Source organism: Melanostigma gelatinosum (genome assembly GCF_949748355.1).
Source record: "Melanostigma gelatinosum genome assembly, chromosome: 3".
Taxonomy (NCBI): Eukaryota; Metazoa; Chordata; class Actinopteri; order Perciformes; family Zoarcidae; genus Melanostigma; species Melanostigma gelatinosum.
In genome coordinates, this window is record NC_136636.1 from 5,151,822 (window position 1) to 5,176,963 (window position 25,142).

At 43.9% G+C, this 25,142-nt stretch overlaps 1 protein-coding gene across 1 annotated transcript in view; it reads right to left on the bottom strand.

Moving 5' to 3' along the window:
- Window positions 1-5,869: 5,869 nt before the first annotated feature.
- Window positions 5,870-25,142, bottom strand: part of cntn4 (contactin 4) — a 126,359-nt gene continuing 107,086 nt past the window's right edge. The window contains exons 13-23 of the mRNA XM_079265843.1: window positions 17,100-17,275; window positions 14,974-15,094; window positions 14,347-14,505; window positions 13,367-13,516; window positions 12,939-13,009; window positions 10,604-10,838; window positions 10,224-10,339; window positions 9,192-9,378; window positions 8,992-9,104; window positions 8,724-8,892; window positions 5,870-8,521 (exon numbers count right to left, since the gene is read on the bottom strand). Coding sequence (XP_079121969.1) covers window positions 8,430-8,521; window positions 8,724-8,892; window positions 8,992-9,104; window positions 9,192-9,378; window positions 10,224-10,339; window positions 10,604-10,838; window positions 12,939-13,009; window positions 13,367-13,516; window positions 14,347-14,505; window positions 14,974-15,094; window positions 17,100-17,275 — 1,589 coding nt within the window. The 3' untranslated portion in view covers window positions 5,870-8,429. The remainder of the gene's footprint in view (window positions 8,522-8,723; window positions 8,893-8,991; window positions 9,105-9,191; window positions 9,379-10,223; window positions 10,340-10,603; window positions 10,839-12,938; window positions 13,010-13,366; window positions 13,517-14,346; window positions 14,506-14,973; window positions 15,095-17,099; window positions 17,276-25,142) is intronic.

The following is a 25,142-nucleotide window of genomic DNA, read 5'->3' on the forward strand; positions in this document are numbered from 1 at the left end:
CAGATGCGAGGGCTCTCTACCCCGCTTGTGGAATCACCGAAACATCACCAGACTGCGCTCCATGAAGCGGTGTACCTCCGCTCCCGTCCATTCAGACAAAACCAACTGTGACTCGGCCTGCGACCCGAACCGGCCCCTCGTCCTGGCCCGACCCAGCCCTCCGCCTCATTGTGGAACAGAAAACGCTTCGCGTAAAGAAGTGGAGGAGTCCACAGCTATTTCAATTCAACCGCTGTTGGAGTCATTTGTCTGAAACCTGACTTTCATATTCTTCAATCTAATACATTTTTGATTCCTTTGAACCGTGAGCGTCATTCGAATCGATGAGTTTTCAACCCCAAACTCCCCGACCCTCGCCCCGACACCCTTCCTTCACAAATGACTACTTTGAATTGTGAGGTTTCCCAAACATGTGTCCCATGAAATGAATGAGGTATAAGAGCGGGGGGGGGGGGGGGGGGGGGGGGGGGACAGTGCTGGCGGCTGGGAGGTCGGCGGCTTTCGCTCGACTGTTGCCCGCCTCCTGGCTGCCACACCTTCAGTATAATCAACAGCTGTCTTATTAGCTTTTTACATTTTTATCTATAGAGGATCTAATTTATGTCCAGTGTTTGCTTGTTTATGAAACATGTATAATATCAGATAATCTGCATGATTCAATAAAAACAATTGTTAAAAAAATAGCAGAGGGAAAAAAACAAATCAACAAAGACACAAACACGTCCACATTTGAAATCCATAAATTGCTCCGACATGATGGGACTGAGCACGTGGAGAGAAACTACAGATCACTGGGCCAATGCGTAGTGGACACGTGGGCGATGTGGGCGGAGTCCACTGAGGAGGGACAGTTGTGGAAGACTTCAGTGGACAGCTGGAACTCCGACATGCAACCGACACTGTCCCGGTCACCGGTCACCGTTTTTGTTTTCGACGTCAACTCGCCTTCCACGTTAAGAAATGCTGGTCACACGTTTCGAGCACAGTCATAGGATTTTTAGAGATATTTTAATATAAATAATGTTTTATCGAATACGTTCCGGAAATGTGCTGATGTGTGTTTCTTTTGATTTTGCTGGCTTCCATCATGAAACAGAGGTTGCACGTGATTCTTGCGCTTTTGGACGTTTCAGGCTTCATGTGTGAACACGCTGGAAGCTCTCGCTGAGACAGCTGCGTTGTAAGAACAGAAGTTTGTTGAGCCGTCACTTTGCTCGACGCTGGGAGATCCTACAAAGTTAATCAGAGAGATCTCACCCAAAACTAGAGACTCGTTTGCCCAAATTGTGAAGTTGTGCTGCGTTGAAGAGAAATGCAGTGATTTGGGGGACAAATCTTTTCGTGTTTTTTTTTTGTTGTGCCTGTAATATGTTTGTTTTATCATTTGAAATATTTTTGGAGTGTGAAAATATTGATGATAGCGGCTTTAAAAACGGCAACTTAAAAAAAATCTTTTAAAGTTCGTACGTGCATGTTCACAAACACTGCCTGAAATGTTTCAAACCACAAGGCTAACATGGGTACTTTATTTGTTTTTAAATGTTGGATGAACTCTTTTAAGTTATGGTGTATGAGTTTCTAATTGTATTTATAGGAGTGGTGAATGTGAGGACTGTGCTCCCCCCCCCCCCCCCCCCCCCCCCCCCTGACAGAGACTCATAGTGTGACACCCCGAGCGCCGTCCATCCACGTGAACCGTCGGCATATAATAACCTGGATGACCTTTAATAATATACTATGCATCACTTAATCATCATAAGGACCCGCTGTGATGGAGCCATGTCATTGTTAACTTTGTGCTACTGTCAACCGAAGGCGGTGAAGCGCACTCACTGCTTGAAAAGAAGGAAAAAAAAGAATTTGCAAGAAGCAGCCATTGCTCGTGTCCTCTAAAAGGGAGAAAACTGTGAACTCGCATGTGTAACCCAAGCGTAACCAAAACCTATAACACAGAGTTAGCGGTATTCAAAAGGAAGCTCTTTTCCCGACACTTGGCTTTGTCGCCCTCCGTCCTCTCATCCTCTCATCCTCCCATCCTCTCATCCTCCCATCCTCTCATCCTCCCATCCTCTCATCCTCCAACCCTCTCATCCTCTCATCCTCTCATCCTCTCATCCTCCCATCCCCTGACTTGAGCCTGTCGACCCCTGCTGATGATGTGTCTGAGGAAATGAGATTCACAAACTGATTATTTGCATTTTTTTTTATTTTTTTTTTTTATTTCTTCTTTTTTTATTGTCATATGACACTGGACTGTTGCATTGACAGCAGCACATACATGTACTGTAAACTTGTTGGAAAAAAAAAAAACCCCGTCTGTGCTGTACTACCGGACACACTACTGATGGAAGACGGACGACTGTAGGCATCAGGAGAGTCGCTGTGTGCTGTGGGTGAGGTGGTGCATTGAAGGATGGAGGGCCTCTATATATATATATGTAGATATATATATATATATACTTCTGTGTAGTACCCTGTAAACTATGTAGAAATTGTCAGGAGCAGGGATGTGTTTTTAGGCTCAAGAGGTGAGGCAGTAGGTGCAGTCGTAAGGAGAAGCAGTGCAATTGAAGTGTCTCATGAACGGGTGCCTTATGTTTGGAGTCGTGGTTATGAGAGATGCAGCCACAGTTATCAGAGCTCCGCCGAACGCGCCGCCAATCCCCCACGAGGCAGACGTGGAACCGACCTCTCCCCTCAGGGAGCAGAGGAGCTGGTCTGACAAAGTGAATTATTGTCTTGTAAAGAATGTGACATTAGGCGTAGAAGTCTCTCTGGATTTTGCACCATTGAGTCCTCAGCAAGATGACAGACAACATGTATTGGCCCCATTAATATGGAAAAGCAGATGAGTTCAGATTGTGGATATGAGGTTGTTTTGTTTCCTGAAGAGCACCGAGCTGCGCTGCTGTTTAGCCTCCACCTTCAATTCTCCAGGGCCTTTTGGCTCTACATTCCCCCTCGTGCTTGGTGGTGTGTATTTGCTGTATTTGCATTCAGTCTAAATGGAAAACATACAAAACATACACGCATAAATAAATGTCTCCGTATGATTCAAACACTGTCTCTGATTCCACGAAACAGGGGAGAGGGATTGCACTTTGAAGTGGACCGTGGGGGAAATGTATTCTTTGTTTACTTCATCAGTAATTCATCGTATGTAATACATTGTGTTTGTATTGTGTTGTTGTAGTGGAGCAGAAGGGAAATGTCCTGCACTGCCATCTGGAGGCTTAAACCAGCACACAGAGGTAAAGAAGTGATGTATGTGCTGTTAGTGCCATCTAGTGTATTTCCTGCTTCACTTCACTCAACATATAAATGACCTTCACTCATGCGGTCAAAGGCCACAGATTACCAGCATTCCTGTATGATTACATGAACGATCTGACACAAAGTACACAGAAGATTTACCACTTTTGTCCACTTCTCCTTAAAAGAGGACGTCACCGGTTTCACCGAGATCAGTTTACCGGTCGTGAGGAGTATTACCAAGTCTGTGAAGACAGTTGTGTAATGTGTGTTATGTGTGGAATCAAAATAGGGTCAAGAGTAAACATTTAGTTTGCTTGCATTCAAATGTGTGCAAGTGTATTGTAACCATGTATTTTTGACCCTATGTAGTCCGCTCCTCATAAATAGCCATTGGGGAGCTCTGATTAACATCTCATTTGACTATCCAATCAGGGATATCATTTTAAAATTGTAGTATATTATGTAAAAGAAATTCACAAGAAAAAAAAAAAAAAAAGTCATGGAATAATATGTTGAAAATTTTAAAAAAAAGTTTTATATTTTTATGGAATTTATAGAATACTTTGTTGAAAAAAGTCATGAAACAGTCAATAAGTCATAGTATAGTATGTAAAAAATAAATCACAGAAAAATCATAGAATTGTATGTAAAAAAAAGTGATGAAAAAGTCACAGTATGTCGAAAAAGTCCAAAGTTATATTACAGTATGTCAAAAACAGGCTGAAAAGGGAGAATATAGTATGTTGAAAAAATCAAAAAATGTCAGTGTAAAAAAACATATATGCCATAAAACGTCATAGTATGCCAGAATAGCTCAAGAAACGATATCGTATGTGGAAATCAAGTCATAATTCCAGTACATCAAAAAAAAGACTCAAAAATATCATGATAGTATGTCGAAAAATAAGTAAAAAGTAATTGAATAGTATTTCAAAATAAGTGACGGAAAAGTAATCGTATAATATGTCGAACTATGCAAAGATTATTTTATAACTCTTAGGCATACTATACACGGAGAGACATTAAGCTCATTTTGACACACTATACCATCACGTTCTTAATGGGATTTTATGGCACGCTGTACGATGATATTTTAAGGACTCCTATGGCTTACTATATCATTTTGTATTCAATTTTATTATATTTTTATTGAATACCAAACTGATGATATTGTTAAAGAAATTGTTCATGCATACTCTAGGTATATTCAATTGTTCTATAACGACATACGATAATCATGATTTACGGACGTATTCTATGTCGTAAAACAAAACTTTTAAATCTGTCAAGCTTGTGTTAACTACAGACCTTATTTCAGCCATCTCACCAAAAACCCATTTAAAAAAACCTCTTGACTTTGAGACAAGGGAAGCAGAAGTGCAAAGATGCTGACTCATTTCTGGGTTTAAGGATTCATTTATCCTGCAGCACTTTATGGGCCCACAGATGGTTGGACGATCCGGGGAATTTTATCACTCACACGTCGAGCCATTTTACCTTCGCTGAGCATTTAGGGATGAACGGGAGCCCGCCTCAAAACCTGTACTCGCAGGTTTGATTTGTGCTTGTAGGATTGGTTTTTATGTGTAAACTTGAGATTTACACATCCAATCAAATGATCTGGGACCTTTTTTTTTTTCCACCCACAAACATAAAGATGTTTAACTGCAAATCTTTTTTTGTGACCTTTGTGCAAATCTTCTCCATGCACTCACACGTTGGAGTTTTTCTTCGTTTGTTCACAAAATGTCACGCACAGCTACAGAACTCCTTTCACAATCAAAGGTGAAAACTCTTTCTTCAGATATTTGTTTGAACACATTCAAATCTTTGAACTCAGTTGAGGATGTTTTTACACATTTGAATGTATTCAGACATGTCTGCACACGTTCAGATATGGTGATTCACAATCCTTTGGGACCAAAGGATCTATTTTGATTCTCCTTCTGTGGTTCTGGAGGAGCTTTGTCAAGTCTTAGAAAATGATCCCTGATGATGCCCTGGTGACGTCATATCAGAGGTTATCCCAGGCTGGGTTTTAAGACTGCACATGTTTACCAGAAAGCCTGTGGGATGTGTAGTTTGAAAGGAGAGGCCATCTACAACGCATGAAGGGTCGAATAAAGCAGCAACCTCTGGTTTTGAAATGTAAGGCCAATGAAGTGCTTTGAACTTGCATTCTTTCTGATCAGGGGGCGGCGACTCTGGTTCATAAAGAAGTCAGATTGTATAGAAGTCTATGAGAAAATGACTACTTCTCACTTGATATATTACCTCGGTAAACCTTATAAATATGAGTTTATGGTCTCTATTGCTACAGTGTCAAATCCTCTTAAATACAGCATGTTCATTTCATATATTATGGTCCATTTAGAGTCAAATAAAGCAGAGTATGCTTTAGGGCGGGGCTACCTCATGATTGACAGGTCGCTGGTAGCAGGTCATGATGAGAAGCATATGATCCATTGTTATTGGAACTTGACCCGTCGGGACTAACAGTTGCAATTTGTAGTCCTTTGCTGTTTCTATGCCATAATAAATCAGTGGAGTGAAAGAATATTCCTGTTTGTCAGTCCTCATATTGTGTATTGACGGATCGACCCACAGAGCTTGACATTGTTCTATAAATCAATAATCTTTATTAACACAGTATAAACAACAAACAGCAACAGAGGAAACCCTCATGTGGAGCCAGAAGACCCAGTACATCTCAGAGGGGCTGACTGAGACAGAAGCATAGACACGGGGCTCCATGGTACACACACAGTACACACAAACCTTTCAGATGCATTCGCCTTGCCAAAGCCATTCAGCCGATTTGCAGATTGACAGGAGAGAGAGAGGACAGAAGTACAGTCATGCTGAGCAACAGTTAGCTACAGTATGAAACAGAGTTATTACATAAAAACCAAGTAAATCATCTCTTTAGAAAGGTTCTTTTATATAAATGATTTGAAGTGTACAAAACAGTATATTACACATTTCTCGATGCATGATTCTGATCAGGACCCAGTAGCCTACGGCACACTTCCCTTCAAAGTACAAACTACTGAACTGGATTACAAGCTACATACAGACTGCACTGCACCTCTAGCACAGCAGTAACACATGGCATCAGGAGGCGATGGGGAAAGGAAAAAGATCAGCAGCATTGTCTTTTAATAAGACTACACACCTATAAAAATGCACCAGGCCTCATATATTGCCAATATCCCATGCGAAATAGCAGAATGCCATTCAAACGAACCGTGGTATCCTCGGCATCGCACAAAAGACGCTGCCCCCCCCCCCCCTACCTGATCCCAATCACGTACAACATCTTTCTACGCAACAGCATGTAAACATCACCGCGGCTGCTTCGTCGTTCTTTGTTTCTAATGTTTTTGATATACATATGATAAGTTAAGGCTCTTTAAGGACCTGAGGATTTTGAACATATGATGAGGCACACAGAAGGCAAAGAATAGCTCTAGACATTAGGGCTGAGTGAAAGGATGAGGAGCATGAGACAGCCACGAGGGTCCGGTCAGCAGTGCAGTACAATGGCCAAGGTAGAAGAAGAACCCAGGGGAGATGCTCTCCGAAACAGCATGGTGCTATTTCTGAGAACAAGGTCAGTAGCCATCATTTGGATGGCTCTAAGGACCCCATCGACTTTTTGAGAGTTGTTGGTCACCTTCCCCGAGAGGACTGGCACAAAAGAAAAATGACGCGCTAATGCGTTAGCATCCAGCATGATAAAAAGGACAGATTGTCCCCCCACCCCCCCCCCCCCCCCATGTCATTTGTATGCTGAGCAACTTAATTTAGTTAGTACAAGTTAGTACATGAAGCGATCCCTTCTCATCTTCCTTATAATGTAATTTCCAGTTCAGCGCAAGCTCCCAAGAGGCTTCAGCATTCTTCTGTTGGTGAAATCACGTGGGTGTCTCTGTACGCGTCGTAGTGGTGTAAGTTTATTATCCTAGCAACAGACTGAATGCATTCCTCTGCTGCGCCTCAGCAAGGAAACATTTGGAAGAACACAATAAGTGGGCTTTGGATGAGAGCTACTTTGGATTTAGCTAGCTAATTTTACGCAACTTAATGCTTCCATTCACATGATGGGTATCGAATGAAGTAGGAAGAAATGTATAACATGAAGTACTATTTGTATCTATATTAGGAGGACTAGTTTACAAAGACTCATAACTCAATGTACATATTGGATGTGGGTATTGCATTTGGACTATCCCTACCGTATTATACGTCATTCGTGCCAGTTAGCATTATCTGATGTAGGAGGAAATTAATATAAATTAATATTGTTTTTTTTATAATTCTACGTTTTCTAACGATTCATGACATATATATGACAAAAAAAAGGAAATCTGTCCACTTGATTGGTGAAATCTATTTTGAAAAAACTAAAGATGGCTGACTTCATCCAGTTTGCTAATGCTAACACTTTACTGGTGTGCTAAAGCATTAGCATGTGCTGTCAAGCGACGTTAAAGGCCAATCCTCTGCTCGCCCACAGCACTCGGTAAGATGACCAATAACGACAAAGACCCATGTCGATGTCGTCCTCCCAATGAAACATTTGTGACATATTGCAGAAACAGAAATGCAGAGATCGAACACAGTAACAGTTAACAGTTCATTCACTTGAAGAAAAGAAAACTACTCTGGTCTGTTAGAACCAAAGTCACAAGTATTTCCTTATTTTTAGAAGATAAACGGTGCGCCGCCGAATCACATTCTTAACCTCCAGGCTGGAACGTTGGATGTTATTTTCCATGCACTTCATTGTTCTCGCACCAGTTAGCCCAGACGGACATCCAATTGATTGAGGAAAAAAAAAAGAAGAAGAAATCTATAAAAGCTCAACATGTCATATAAAAAGATGCATATAAGACATTTTTCTCTTCATTTTTTTTCTTATGAAAGCTGCTTTGGTAACAACATAGCCACGACATCGCTCAATCTCCTTTACTTAGCCTGGTTGCTGAAGGGGACTCCTTCCCTATCATCTCAATGGCGTATTTTTTTTAATTACATTTTTTATTTATTTTTTCTTCCTTTTGCCCCTAAAATCTAGATGAATGGATCTAGTTACACCAGAGTGGGCTGTGTTTGTGTTCCGCCGTAGAGCTGTCTCCACATCAGATGCAACGTCTGCTGAGAGCCGTTTGTCATAAAGATGTCCGTGCTGTGAGAGACAGCGCTATTGTACTGAGGGCTGACAGAGTGGAGACCTTGGATGCTGAGCCGACTGCGTTGGGGCCTGAAACGGTACGGGGAGAGAACGAGGATGTCAGTGTGTTTTCGGAGTGGGGGGAAAAAAACACACAGACTTTGTGGCATTTCACTTCGTTAATCGCATTATTTCCCCCACTCTCTCTGTTCCTTTTGGAGATGATGAGAGCTAATCTGCTCAGGCACGACAGCAGCAGGGGAGTGGATTATTCAACTATCTCTCCACTGACCTGGTATCCTTGGGATGGTGATCTGCCTGCTGCTGCTGCCTTCTCCTCCCTCTCCGAATGGCTTTATCTGGATGATGTAATCCTCATCAGTGGGCAGGGCGAGCTCCACGGAGGTCGTGTTGGTTTCCATGACGTTGGGGCGGCTGTGTCGATTCTTCTTGTACAGCACCTGAGGACGAACGGTGGGGGTCAAGTCAAGAGCCGGCGCGTGGAAGCAAACAGCCGTAAAACACAATTTTCTGATAAAACCGAGCAACTGAGTGCTTACTTTGTAACCGGTGACCTCGGACTCGTTCTCGAGCGCCTTGACCTGCTCCCAGTTCAATATAATCTTGGAGTTTGACGTGTTCCACATCACTTTAACTGGTGGCTGACTGGGCGCTGAGAGCAGAAAAACACATTCACCTCAATGAAACTGTGAACAGTGTCAGAGAGTGACCGGCAGGTATAATTAGATCTGGTGCTCACGTGGTTTCTTGGTGGTGACGTTGACCGCGGTGCTGGGAGGCCCCGTTCCAGCAGTGTTATACGCCCTCACCGAGATGTAATACGCCGTGTTGCCTTTCATCCCGCGGATAATGGTAGATGTTTGATTTCCGACAGTCCTTTGCACACTGGCCGTGTCTTCCCTTTCACTTCTACTCCAGTACCTCAGCTGAAAAGCAACGGGGCAGAACCGCGGACGTGAACGCAGAAAACAAGACGGACACCTTAAAAGCTTTCCGGTGAAGTGCCGATGAAGTGCACACTGGCAACCGGGAGGTGTGAACTCAACCGGATGAAAGATGTGAATTGGTCTGCTTGTGTGCTCATCAGACATGTGTCACGGTCTAAAGTTATGTGGTAAAGAGTGAGGTCAAAAATAGAAAAAGGAAAACAAAGAGTAAAAAGAATCCTCAAAAATCCCCCGCCATCAACTTCCACTTCCTCCGCTTGTCATGGCTGAAACAGCTGGCTCGCCTGACAGCACAAATATAATTTGTCTTTCCTCACAGTAATGGTTTACTCAGGCCCTGCTCCGCTGTTGACTTTGAGTGGTCAACAGTTTAAAACGCTGGCACTTTATTCAATCCGGGGAGGAAAACAGCGCCTTTGTTCACATCTTGGATTTCAATAATGAGCGGAATTAAAATGACAAGAACTAACTGAGAGCAGAGCCAGTGTCTGCAACTGCTTTGTTGTGCGGATTAGAAGCTAAACGCTCTATCCCTCGGGGTATTGCATCAGTACGCTAATCAGGGTGGTTACAGTACTTAGGTAAACAGCAAGAGCAAGAGCAACACAACTAAACCCACAGGCATGGGACTGGGCTGGACCATTATGCATGCAGCGAGCTATTATCTCATGTGCCCGAGGTGCATGAGCCTGAAACACTCATCAATAATAAAAAAGAACAAGACTTAACAGCAGAAGTTGCCATGTTGTACATTTGCATCCAATGGAAGCACGCACACACACACACACACACACACACACACAAGGTATTTCATTGTAGCTCACCTCGTAGCCCAGGACTCTTTTTTTGCTGGCATTCCAGGGCAAAGCTTTCCACAAAACTTCAACGTCGGATGCAGAGAGGCTCTTGGCACGGACCCTGGTGGGAGCTCGGCCAGGCTCTGGAGTTAACACATAAAGACTTAGAAGTAACACCGAGCTTTGATGACCCCCTCAAAGCAGTTTCAAAGCCATTTCTTTCATTCAAACAACAGAGGGACGGAGGTTTGAGGAAGACGTCTGCAAGTGCTGATAGAAGAGTGCTGGCTGCTAGATCACTGCTGCCACTGTTTAGATGCCGGGTGGATCCGGGCATGTATTCAAGCATTAAACGTGGCAGAGCGAGTAAAGCCACTCCGTCGCACGCTGTAAACAATGACACGCACCTTCCTCAGCGGAGTAGATGGTGGTAACAGGTCCAAACGGGCCCTCCCCTTCGTTGTTGTACACCCCGACCTTCACGTGGAAGGGCGAGAAGGGTTGGATGCTCTCGTTTTTAAAGACGTATTTGGACGCTTCAGCGGACGGCACGGCGGCCTGCATCCATCCCGTGGCACCGTGGGGTCGAAAAGCCACCACGTAGCCGAAACCCGGCCCGTTCTGCAGCTCCTCGGGAACCGGCTGCCCCCAGGGCAGGGGGGGGGAAGACAAAACACAATTTAAGCTCTTTAAAAAAACAATAAAAGACTTAATTTTAATGCACTTGTGTGAATAAAAATATGATTTAAAACTCTCAATCCATCACTTCAATTCAAGCGCAATACATTTTAAAATACTAAAGATTAAAAGCAGGATTAAAGATATGGCTTTCACATTTTTGAGGCAATGCTTTGCCTCAAATATAACATACTGTGCACACAAAAACGATTACTGGACACATCCATTACACAGCACAGTGCCCTCAGCATGATACATAAACTCAGCTGTAGTCCAGACTGATAACATGGCTCATACATTTATAGCTGCAGACTTCATTCTGGTGGATTAACCCGAAACACTTCACTCTCGTCCACGAAGAGATACACGCTCACATAAAGAAGCACTTCTTTCTGTTTTAGCCGGCTAGATATCTCAACGCTGGGCCAGTATCAGTATGGATCTGGATCCTTTGGTGAGCCCTGACTTTTTATATTGAGGATTCCTTTTGGAGCTTTCCATTTATTTTATTGGTTGATTTGAACGGGACAGTGCACATTAATAAAAATATTCCTGCAAATGTGCCAGAGTTAGCCAAAAGGCTATTTTTCATCTGTAGTCCCAAATTTTTCATCTGTAGGATCATATATTTTATTATTAATTATTAATTAAAATAAATGATTGTTATTATTGTTAGGTGATCACATTATGACTCCAATGAACTCATTTACAAATGGCTCTCAAAGTATTTTGATGATTGAAAACAATTTGTAAAAGTAAATGAATGGATTGATGGTGTGATTGAGTCGTGGTGTCCAACAGGGGTCAATTCTGGGAACCTTGTTCCACATCATCAATGACTTCATCACTGCATCTTCGTCAATGTTTACATTTCTGCTGATGACATGAGTTTGTTTCTTACACGTACATATTTGTTCACACTTACTTTTAAATCGATACATTTAACTGTTTTTGTGAATGAAAAATTTCATTTTAAAAGTCATATTAATTTAGTTTTCTTCAATATGTGAAAATCAATTGGTATTGGATACACAAATGTGTGGATTGTTTCTTCAGTTTTGATCAACTTTTAGTTGTTTACTCATATTGATATCTTGTCTGGGCTGCAACTTATTCCACCGACCTCATCAAGAGATGTGCTACATTCAGTAATCAGACCGAACACCCGGCAGCGCAATGAATGTTTTCAATACATGTAACAAACTCCACGAATCCACATTTGTATATTGTGGCTCTTTTTCTCCTAATCATTGCCATGGAAGTATTTTGTGTTTACTTTTGGCAAATATTTTTCTTCTATTTTCATTTGCGTGTCGTAATAATGTGTTTTTTTTTTACTATTCTATGAGTTTCTTGTGTTTTGTCACATGTGCAACTTAATATATTTTCCCTTTAGTGCCACCGACACAAGATCAGACCACTGTACAGTGTTCTCATTGTCTAATGTGCAGATTGCGGTGGGATTGCGGCTCTTTACACTTTTGCCATCCTCAGGATAAAAGTGAAATGTTCAGCCTCACTACAGGTACTGCATTAAACTTGTAAGCACAAGTCAAAAAACTAAAAATGCAACACTGCAGCCCTGCTTTTTACTTCCACAGGAAAATGCCTCAGGAAATTTCAGAGCCGAGGCAGAATTGCGGCTTTGTTAAGCAGAAGTTAGACTTCAATTGAACTCTCGCATATTGGAACATCAACACTGATTCTGAAAAACGCTTCACAGCGGGGCCTGATGATTTTGAGCAGCCGGAATAAATAGAAGCTTTTGGAGCTGGACTGATATTCACGGGCGTTGCAAGAAGGAAAGAGAAAAAGAAACTATTTGAAAAAAAGTTGGGACTTGGAAGGAACCATTGAGTTTAATTATCTTATCGAAACCTCAAAAGCATTTGTCTCTCCCCTCGGGTGACAGCAGCAGTTATTGCCTCTCTGTTCTTAACAATGAAATGCCATACATTAAGCCGTTCAGCTGTTATTAATGAAACACAGGCCCGGATCCACAGAGAACAATGACGTCTGGCTCCCTCCTCCACGGGTGAGGGGGTCCAGAGCAGGCTCGCTTACCTCCCATGTGATGACTAATTCGGAGCGCCTGCCACCGCCTCCGCTCACATTAGCCGGTGTGACCTTCGGAGCTGGAGAGGAAGAAGACAGATCAGCTCAGCGTGACTTCACACGACGCTGAGAAAGCCACATGTAATCATTTTCCATGTCGCTGCTCCCAAAACGGAAGAGAGAGGTAACTTGAGTTTATTATAGGTTCTGTTGATAGGGTTAGTCAGGCTAGCTTTTTCCAGTCTTTATGCTAAGATAAGCACCTGAGCTGTATCTTCATCATAAGACACACATGAGGGCAGTATTGATCTTATCATCTGACTCTTAGCAAGAAATTGTTCCTTCCTTTAAGAAAGTAAAGGTATGGTATCATTGCTTTGGAAGGGAGGAACAAACAGCAACAAGGGAAGTGTTCTTTGCGGTCATGTGGTACATACAGGTCCCCTTTGTCCTTGCTTGTTTGGAGGGCTTGCTGGGCTCGCCGGTCCCGATGGTGTTGCTTGCCAGGACTCGAAACTCATAATCCACCCAAGGGCTCAGGTCTATTACTGTAGCCGTCAGCCGGTGGCCACCCACCACCTCGGGAACTGGTACAAAACACACAGTGCCCCCTTCAGTCTCAAACAACTGTGTGTGTGTGTGTGTGTGTGTGTTTTCACTGTTTGTGTGTGTCAGCTTAGCATCAGCAGCAGAATGACCTCCAGGCTGACACACATGGTAGGAGTCCACCACAGGGACATAGGACAGTCGTAATCCCTCACAAGGACACAAACATGACAACAACACAAAAAGATCGCATGTGAGGAAATACACTGACTATTAACTTTCTAATCAGCGGGTACTCTCTAGTAAGACGTGTAATATGGCACTGTGTGTGTGTGTGTGTGTGTGTGTGTGTGTGTGTGTGCGTGTTCTCGTGTTGCACTGGAAATGACAAAAAGCCATTTTCTTCTGTCGACAGAGGAGCTCTGTCTACCTGCAAGGTCTTAATGTAGTTATGTTTCAAACATATGATCCTGATGTGGTAAATCAATGAGGCCTTCAAAGTGCCCTTCATTTTCCAAAAATATCAATAACACAAGCTATACCGTACGTGATAAATGCACATTATACCAATCACGCGTCAATGCTGGGCTCCATTTAAGAGGATGTCGGGGGGGGGGAAATTACGCCGGCGCTATCACTTAACCACACTATCAAATTGCAGTCACGGCAACAAGCTCCATCATCGGGATGAGATCCACGTTTCAGGATTCCCAGGAGTCCGATAAAATGGCGGTCAATGGTCATGCTACAACAGTGTATACCATTTGGGGCCGGGGTAAAAATTACATCTCCAATATCCTCACAGGCAGAATGAAGAGCGGACCCCCTCCATGTGATTGGAGGAGGCCACGGCTGGTTGGAGAGCGCTTACCTGTGGTGACAGCCTGCCACCCGAGGGAAAACGGTGTCCTGGCCTGGATGGCGTATGCCGTAATTGGACTGTGATTATCGGGACCAGGCCTCCAGGACGGAGAGGCTGTGGTATCAGTGATTTCTTCGACATGGATGCTGGTGGGGGGCCCCGGGGGACCTGATAGATGGCATAGCCAGGCAGCAAAGAGGGGAGGAAGATAAGAGAGACAGACGGAGGAAGGAGGAAGAGAAGGGGGGGGGGAATGTAAATCAGGAGGAGATGGGAAGATGGTGGAGAGAGTGGCGGTGGTTTTAGCACCTGCAGCTACTGCAGCGAAGTCAGTGAAACCTTTGGGAGCTATTTGGTATAATTAGACAGTAAATTTCCTTTAAGCCTCGGAGAGAGAGATTTCGGTGTGCCTCCCTTTTCATTCTATCCTTTTATTTCTTCGTCGGCGAGGCACAACTAGTCACAATAAATCAACGCTGATCACTAACAAGCTCCCTTCCTTCTTCAGCAGTAGGTGAATGATCAATTATTGAACTGGTTTGAAACACTGGTGATCGGGTCAGTGGACATTTCCAAATGGAAGCATGTCCCTTCTCAGAGAAAGGGAAAGGTGGTCAAAGGAACGTCGCGGCTCACCTCTGACAACCAAGTCGGCGGCGATGGAGATGCTGTCCACCTTCGTTTGCACGGCGCACGTGTACTTCCCTGCATGCCTCAGCTGGATGTTTCGAATCATAATGTCTCCTGCCGAATGCTGCTGTCATTCAACACATGCACAATCACACCCACACACACACACACACACACACATGCACAGAGTTCCATGAACAACACGGTAAGCCTCCAGCTGTTGTAATTCAAGAACAATACCGACTTTCCCGGCCACATGGGAACAAAACCAGCTGAACGCAAAGCTTATTCTCATGTATGTGTATTTTGAAAAATAAATCCATAATTCCCCATGCAGCCTTCCCTTCCATATCCTTAAAAAGGCCACATACTGTAAATACCGCTCTATATTGAGCACACTGCATGCCTTTCTCTTACCACTATAATTACAGAAATGTACTTGCTCAAATCGCTTGATTTTGCTGCAGCAGTTTCAGTGAAGGAGCAGCCTAATGGCTGCTCTGACAGTTCGTTCTTTAAGGGAGCCTTTTATTCTACCTCTAATTGCAATCTCACACTCCTTCATTATCATTTCATCAGAGCAAAGCAGGTTGTGTAATAAATTGGACGCGCAGAAGGCTGTGACACAATGGCAGCGAGAATACTTTGGAGTGTGTCTGGTAGCTCAATCAAAGTAAGTGCAGATGTGAAGCAATGCATTAGTGAGGCTGTAAATTATGGTGTCAGAAGCAACTGAATCATAGAAGAAACAGGAAAGACAACTCAGCGCTGGATTGTTTTTTTTTCTCTGTGCCTGCAGTTTTTGAAGGAGCCTTGAATCTTTTTTTTTTTTCCAGGAAAAAATAAGCCTGCGTAACACATGCTGAGATGTGAGCTGCGAACCTCTGAAAGTATACAGCGGCTGACTGAGACTGGTTGCAGGGTGTGTATGTAAATTTTAGTTTTTAAATAAACCACAGGCAGCAATTTTCCTTCCCATAAATAACACACTTGATACAAACATTCCCTCTGCACTGCGGCTGAATTCATTATGACCCTGGTAAAATAGAGAAACGGGACAATATTGATGCACCAATGAATCTTCACAGTCACCTCTTGACCTTTATTCAATGGAGTCTCTGAAGGGGCTGGGAAATAAATCAATGTCTTTTATGTCGCAAAAGGGCACAGTCACACTAATGAAATGGGCATTCTTCAACACACCACAATATGGTTTGATTCTTAATTATTCATTGTGTATTCCGGGTCATCGGAACACACGTGGTGTAAAAACCGGGGCATCTGAACGACATCATCGTTGAGGTTTTTGCACATATCGCAAAAGTAATGCGTGGAAAATGCTCAATATCCAAAGAAGTAAACCTACTATAGTAAGCAATTTGCATGCAGTGTGCTGATCAGAGACCCTGATTTTAATGAGGTGGTGATATAGTTTTGAACAGGAAGTGCGTGAGGAAGAAAGAGCCGTTTTAAGGTGAGGCAGCTCACACTGTTATTGGTGAACCTTACAAAATGTCTACATTTAGGTGATCATTTAAAGGTTCAGTGTGGGACTTGATGACAGCTGATAGAGGTGCAGACTGATGGCTTCAGATGGAATCTGCATCACATCATTACGCTGATAATATTTCACTGTTGTGCAGAGTCTCTTTTCATGACATTTTGAATTCACAGAAATTGTGTGTTGGCACAGTTTTACATGCTCAGCAGATCTAATGCGGTTTAGCACTTACGTACCATATCTGGCATACATCTAGCATAGTTACTTATATTTAGTTATGCTAATATTACTTTTACCTTGTCATGGTAACATTACTTTCATTTTGTCATTCCAAAGCTACTTGTCACTTTTATGTCTTTTCTGCAAATGTTACTTTTATTCTCTTATGCTAAAGTTATGTTTTTATATTTGATATGCTGATTTATTTTATTTTGTGATGCTATCGTTGTTTTTTATGAAATTGCTCCATTACTAAAGAGAGAAAATGTCCATTTCCCGCATTAGCTATCATGACATCGTGGCGACGCTCATCTCCTCAACTGCTCCAACAGCAACACAGCATTTAAAAAAACAACCAGAGGCCTTATAGCCTCGCAGGTTGGCAAAAAAACATGAGAGATTATCGACTTACGCCTCCCACTTTTTCAAAAAATCCACCGTGGCTCCCGAAGTGGATGAGCTGCTCGTTGAAGAACCAGGTGAACTTGAGCTCCAGGGTCGGGTCGTGGCTCACTTGACAGGGCAGGACCACGCTCTCCCCCACGGTGATGTCCAGCGTGGATGGCAGGGTGGTGATGGCGGTCGGCTCTGAAATCACACGCCATGTACGTTTGATCAAAACACACTTTTCTGCCCCCTGCTTTTTTACAGGCATTACAATTCAGCACGGGAAGTGGCTTTGCAACAAAAGCCGAGCCCTTCCATCATCCTTATGGATATGCCAGACTCAGTTCATGGAAGGATATATGGGACCGAGCACACCGCAGACTGGGGCGCGCGGCTACAATAACTGGTATTAGTCGGCCTGAGCTCGTCTCTGTGGGGACTCAGAGACGTGTCTCTCCTGCATCCTGAGAAGCCTCCATGTGTTACTGACAGCTCAGCCTGGAATCACCCCCCCCCCCCCCTCTCTCTCTCTCTCTCGATCGCCCCCGAAATTCCCAATACGCACCGCTAGGAGAACAGCAAACAGCAGCAAGGCACTTCTTTCAGTCGTCGCCTCTCTTTTCAAGCCTGCAGTGCATTATAATGGCACCGCAAGGGAATAAGGCGAGCGTCGCTTATCTGCACTCGTGTGTGAGGCGGCGGAGGAGGAAGGTGGAAGGACATGAGAGAGGCGAGATGAGTGGGAGAGGCTTTGTTCTCAGAGTGCACAACACCCGTCTCCCTCTTGGGGGTGCTATGATTACTTGGTTGAAATTGCCACTCTGAGCACACAGACTAAATTAACCATGGCAAATGATCCCTGGACAGGCATAGATTCATGTAGAAAGTGCCGGCAGTGCAGTCTTCATCCAGAGTGAATTCCACGGCACACACACACACACACACACACACACTCGCCACCACCACGCACTGTGATTTATCTGGCCGTTTTCTGAGATCAGGCCGAGAATGCTATCAGCTGGTAGGTTTTGTCATATACAATGAAGGTGTGTCTGAGAGACCCAGTCCTCTATTGCTGGGGCTAAATGGCGAGCGATGGCGGTGCAGTAAAAACGTGGTAATAACACACAGGAGGTATTCAAGGGGCCGCCTCTACTCTGTCTGCTCTGTTTTCTAAAGGCCGACTACACCTTGTAGAACAAGTGCAGGAAATAGAAAACCTAAACCATGAAGGCGAAGAAACACACCTCTCTGTGTTGCAGTGGTTTTCATGACGATACTCATGATGCGAGGAGAAGGAAACAGGAGGAAACAAAGGGATCAGGGAGGATCCATCGGGAAATACTTTGATCCACAATGAAAATAAAAATGTGCTCCTATCTGCAACATGGAAACGTACTGTAAACGTGTTATTTCTCCAGCAGGATTGGTGTATTTGCCACTTTCCTAACATGAGCTTGGCTCAACGCGGTGTGAGCTGCCCGGCCTCTTGCTGCCTCCAGGTATCGACTGTGACAACGATGGGAATATGCTCCCTTATTACCCTCCTCTGTCATCATTTGTGACAGATTATATGGACAACCAAGGTTGGTTACACAACCACACACTGGGCTCTTGAGTATAATTTGATTGATTTCCGGCTTGTATAATGCCTTGTTACCTGCTGCCACTGGAAGCGAGGGGATAGTAACCCACTCACTTAACGGGGTCAATTTAGAGACGAGATAGTGCTGAGACAGACCGGGCAGCACCGAGGGAAGTGCTGCCGAGGCGGGTCAAACCGCCGCCGACACGTTTCACTTCGTACGTCCTCCACAGTCACCTGGTGCTACGCGTCACAGTGTTTAACATGAATAATCCACCGTGAATGAATTCAACTTGTCGGAACCAATGTGTGTCATGTGAAGTGAATGAACAAGTGGTCAAGGTGAACGTGTCGGAGGTCAACAAATTACATTCAAAAAGCCAAAACATATGCGTGTGCTGATGATACTTGCGTTTACTTTGGCTGTTATGAATACAAAGAAAAGAGCTGTCCATCGAAAAAGGTTTTAAACAATGTGATTTGCCATTGAGGAGATTGTTTAAAAAAAATGTGAGTTTTGACTTTGAGTGGCTGCATTTCATCACATTTCATACAGACTGTGTTCTTCAAACAAAGTCCTATTGTTCACCTGAACATTTCTTCTATCTTTAACACAAAGTTTGGTGGAAAAAAACTATTTATAAACACAAACACATGATTTTGATTTTGTCAAGACCTTACTAATAACATTAGAATGTCAGAAAAGGGTCGATCGGTTGTATTTTTTTCAGGAAATTAGGAAATGATTGGGAATTAAAAGTCTTAAAACCTTCCGAAGAAAGAATGACATGCTTCAAAATGAGACGTTTTGAGAAAATAAAGCTGCGTTATATGAGGTCTGATAGAGGTTTTAAGATGAAGACCCGCAACATTGTGCTTAAAAGAATGAGACAGATGAATGTCTTATTGTTCAAGCAACATCAAGTTGGATTACTAACCCTACACAACAACAAGGCAATGAAACCGAGGGAGGCCAAACAGATGACTTACCCACACCGGCTCACAGTGGGAACACTCATAGAAGCAGCTCAGATAGATAGTTGACCAGAAAACACAGCGAGCAAACAGACGCCGCGTCGGCGAGTGACGTGAGCCTGAACAATGCACAGAGGACGGCATCAAGGAGCCACGGGCCCCGTGATCCAAGGATTTTTAGAAACAAATTTACCAGGGAAGAGATTCACCAACCAACCCCGCAAGTCCTTCAAACTGAGATTCACGCAGATGACGCGGAGGCATTTCGGTTCAAGACGAGCACAAACTTGTGGAGGAAACTGTTTTTCAATTGGCAGGTCAACGGCCCACATCGGGCTGAAGTTCATGTCATTTATCTGAAGGTAAATCACCGTAACATGGATCCCATGCTGAAAAAAAAAGCTCTTCAATCCGCAGTGCATTCTGGGACTAAAGTGTGGGGACCTTCATGAAAATAAATCAGTTTTTCTACCTTTTCATAACAAAGCACAGAGGGCTTTCATCGACGCAGCACAGACTCCTCCGACGCGCTCCTTTGAATGCCACTTATTTTCCAAAGCACCAAATCAAATGTCTTTCAAGGACAAAAGCTTCAATTGCGATAAAAGCCCGTGTACATCGCTCAACAGATGCATACAAGATGCGCACTCCATACTGTATTCGTAGGGCTGTGCATGCCGCACATCTGCAGCGACCTGCTGGTGATCACTGACAGATGGCTGCTCATTGTTTTCCTGTGTGGCTGTCAGGAGTCACACATCGCATTTATCTCACACAGTTGCTGGCAGTCAACACGGACGAGAGGGTTTGCTTTGATAAGCGCCTCCCAGACTTTGATACAGAACTGGAATGCTTTTACATCAAGCAGCTGAGCAGAGGAATCGATTCCTCTTCTGTCTTACCTGCCAAAATCACAAAAAAATGCAATTTTTCTTGTGTGACATCAAATGTCATGTAATCCCAGATAATTTTGTTTTTATCTAACAAGATTAAATTGACCAGTATACTCTATCAGAAGTGCTTATAAATAACATGGTTAAACATCTATGGAAGTATTATAGTACAGTATAAGTATAATTATTACAATTTTAAAGTCATGATGGTGCTAGAGGAAAAGTTAAGGGTGCACCACGCGATTTTAATTCATCCTTAGGAGAACATAAATGTGTGGACTAAATTCTAAAGGAATCCATCCAATAGTCCCTTGTCAAATACCATGAATACGAGTGGAAACATGATACAATCACCACTTACACAAAACATACTTGTTTCATCTTTACTTTCCAAACACCTCGAGGGCAAATGGCTGTGAAGGTGTGCCACAGTGTTGGAAAGACGAATTGCCTTCCGGGTTAACAGAGGCAGACAGAAGTGAACGCAGTGTGAGCTCAGAACTTTTGAGTCCGCTGACCATCTGTAGTGATCGGAGGCAACCCTAATTGCAACCGCTCATCTCCAGCGTGATCAAAATTCAGGGAGCACGTCCATAATCAAGTGCAATTCATCTGCTAATATCCCTCCAGTGTTGAAATAATGGGGACATTAACAGGGCTCATCTGTTGTGACTGCTCCACCGCTGCTTGTGAGGTGGCTTTCTCACAGCAGGAGACTCCGAACGCCTTTTGGAAGGTATGTTTCCGCATTCGCATCACCAAAGTCAATTTGAATAAACTACTGTCGTCTCCCATAAGGGCCGCTCCCGCGACGCACATTTCTCCCCGCGAAACGGGTTTCCCATCCGCTGAAATAATGCATCTGAATTACCCCGTCCCATTTCCCAAACAATATCGATTGTGACAAGCAAGGCACGAGATCACATACGGGAGCATTCGAACGTCAGCAGCAGAAAACAGCCTTAACACATGATGATGGAAAGGAAGCGAAGTGAGAGAGGGGTGTCAAATAAAACTCATATTCCTTTTCGCAAAAAAAAAATAACAAGTGGATAACGGCGCCGTCTCTTTATGCTGAGAAGACATACGCCTGTGTGTTCCCTTGCAGCTTGATTGGAAAATCACATAAAGGCCATCAACCTGAACCTACAGAGAGAGAGAGAGCGAGAGAGAGAGAGAGAGAGAGTCCTACCACCCCCACCCATGCACACTGATTGGCTGGGGGGGGGGGGGGGGGGTCTGTACCGTTTTCATTTCGCAGTGTGTGATAAATGGGTAAAAGGAGAGTGTGAGAGTGTAACTGGCAGGGTGTAGCAATGCTGTGCTTTGTATTATGCCTTGAACTCCGGCTCTGCGCTCCGAACATTTTTTTCACAGCGGTGAATACGTCCACGTGCAAAAGGTACAAACGCACTATCGTTAATTTCCTCGCTTCAATTCTGCAAAGGTTACTGATTATTATCGTTATTTATTTTTTGTAGAAAGGCAAGACCCGTCAATCGGATGCAGAGCGAGGCATCCGAATAATCAGCGGCAAGGCGCACTCTAAGCTCTCCCCACATCCTTGACTGCTGCTGACTTTCAGGCATTTATAACATATGAAATCTGTCTTTTATAATTCAACAGAAAAGGGAAACATGCCTTGATAGTGATTTACGGAAGAAAGGGCTGATCTAGTTTTCTTTATTTATTTTCATGATGCGATGCATCTTCTGGTTGAAAAGGAGACACGGTACTGTATCGATACAGGACATTCCTTTTGCCGTTGTTCACACTGACATTCATCCATTTTTTGATTTTAGTATGTGTGGGGCCTACAATAATTTAGGTTTCTATCAATACTACTTGGATGAAGAAAAAAAAAAAACGAGACAGATTTTCTTGCTGCGCTGTCGACACGGCATTTCAAAGGATTTTACAGATTGCTAACTTGAAGAAGAAAGTCAATCAAATGGATTGAACCTTTGTCCACAAATCCGGAACAAGAAATAATTTAACTGCAGAGAGTGGTGGAAAACATACAGCACTTCTTGTATGGTCAGGGAATTGGAAGGATTTTGGCACCACTTTATTAGTTTTTGATTTTTCTTGACCGTGTGTAATTCATTGCCTTACAGGTGAAAGGTGCCCTCAGCACTGCTGGTTGTGTACATGCGGTTACACTGAACCGTATTCTTTATGGGTGAATAAAGGTTTTCCCAGCACAATCCTTTCAAAGGGTTTGCCTTGACATCTCAGAATGTGCTACTCCTAGTGAAACCGAGGAGCGGCAGCGGTCTGGTTCGTCTGAAAGATGTGAGGCAAATATTCCAATAATCTGTTGAAATACACATGAGAATCGATACCAAACCCTGTGAAATATGAGGCGTGAATTTATATCCCTAAGGCCAATGCAACTGAGATCAACGATTCTAGGAATCTATGCAACCAGCCAACGAGGAAGGTCAAGGCAGAACAAATAATCACAACACAAATGAACTGTGTAACCTCCGCGAAAAAGGAGGTCGACGTGAGGGTGTAGTTCACTGAATGTGTCAGCAAATGCCCCAGGAACTAGAGGAGGGGAGACGACTATTCCCAGTGGAAAACAGCGGTGTGCACAGAATAAAGCCAATGAGCTACACTTTTAGACAACAGCATAAAAACATGAACATGAAATCTGTTAGCGTAGAAACTCCTCTATGAAGGAAATCAAAAGGTTGAGAACAGAAACATCGCTACGGGATAGGAAGGCGAGATCGTTCATGATGAATGTTTAAGGTTCGGTCAAAGGTAGTGCAGAAAAGTTCTGAACCTGGATACGAAGGTGGTCGAAGTTGGTGCAAGTCCAACCGCCCCTGGACGTTCGTTCCAGCTCTGTGTGACTTACCGCTGCTTCCCCCGGGTTTAATCTGCACTCTGGGACCATTTAGCAGCCCCCAAAGGCTGCGAGGGTTCATGTCAGAAGCATTTTGGTCCGAAGCCATTGAGAGATTTATAGACATGCAGCAGTACTTTAAACACTCTTCTGACACGCTGGAGGAGACATAAGAACCGGTGTTGAGCTCTCTCAGCCTTTGTTAGGACTCGAACAGTTGCTTTCTGAATGAACTGAAGTCGGCTGAGCGGTTCTACAGACAATAGCATAAAATCGTACCATTGTGGATGTAGATGGGAACTGATTTGCATGACATTGGAGTTCATTTAAGGGGTTGGGGGGGGGGGATTGCTGAGTCATTCTAAGTTCTACATTATAAATCTTAAGTTTCACTTTAAAGTTACTACAAGGAACGTTTTACTGGTTATGAAACAGTCTGAATTTAATACTGATGCCTCTATTTGACTTAAATAAGCCAACAAGACAGAATCAGTGAGAATGTTGGCTATTTCTATGACAGTTCTTAATGTAATCGGGTTTGAGAACTGTATACGGCACGAAGGTTGATCAGAAACTCCTTCAGCTCAGACTCCAGCGGGGCCTCTGGCAGCGACCCGGCTGCCACGTTCAGAGACGCCTTCGACCTGCAGTCGGAGCTCTGGCGAGAGCCGGAGAGCTTTGCGCCCGACAGCAGCGTCTCCTCCTCGGTGCCAGAAGCAGAGCTTCGCCTCGCTGCTCCGCTGCTGGGAGCCAACTCCGACACCACGCTGCTGTTGCTGGGACCCGAGAGGGAAGGGAAGCACGGAAGAACCGGAACCAGGACCGAGGAGGGCAGACTGTCAGACTCTGCTGCAGTGAAATGAGAGGTTGTCGAAAGGGAGACATGCCCAAATTCCTCACAAAATGTAAGTTTAAGGTGAAATTGAAGTTTTGGTTTCTCGCCGTTTGTGCTCGGCTTTTCCGCCTTCCCTTCTCAGCACTATTGATTCAGCATTTGCCCGTGGTGCTTTTGTTGCCGGAGCGTGATTTAACCCTCACAGGTGCATTGACATGGCAATGCCATTCTTAATCTTGTAATTTAAAGTGTGTTAAAGCTCATTCACAGAGGGCAAAGCGAGGGAAGAACACGCCGAGATAGTCTCCGCAGTGCACCAGTGTTCTCACCGACGTGCTGCCTTTCAACGACTGTCGATCTGTCGACCTTTAGAAGTAATAGACAAATCACACAAAACACAGAAGTGATCTGATATAGCAAGGCCAGTTGCAATACCATTTTAAATATCAACACCCTCAGTGATGGCAAAAAAAAAAAAGGTCTCTTGACATAAGTCACAGCGCCAGAGCAGAATACAATCCCCGAGCCCAGATGATCTAACGACACCATCAGGACCTTTTCACGCAGCATATCCTCCGTCAGGACTGGAGGCACAGACGCAGTGAGCAGAACTTCTTCTGCAAACAGGCATAGCAACCGAGGTGTGTCTGCCTCTCCAGTGACGACAGCACAGAGAAAAAGCCCCGCTGCTCATGACGGAGAGAACGAAGTGGTTGGAGGCTTTGCTCTCTGTGTTGTTCATGATTTATTTATGAAATTGAAACAAGTTTTTCCGAGGAGCAGAATAAAACATCAAGCAACTCTATCTGCGTGCTGTCAGTGTAAAAACATGCGTTTGAAAAAAGGTGTCCAGTACTTTCTTGGTCAGGGTCCCTGCTGACTGAACTGCAGAAGGGACTGTGATGAAATGTTAAGAGGGAAAA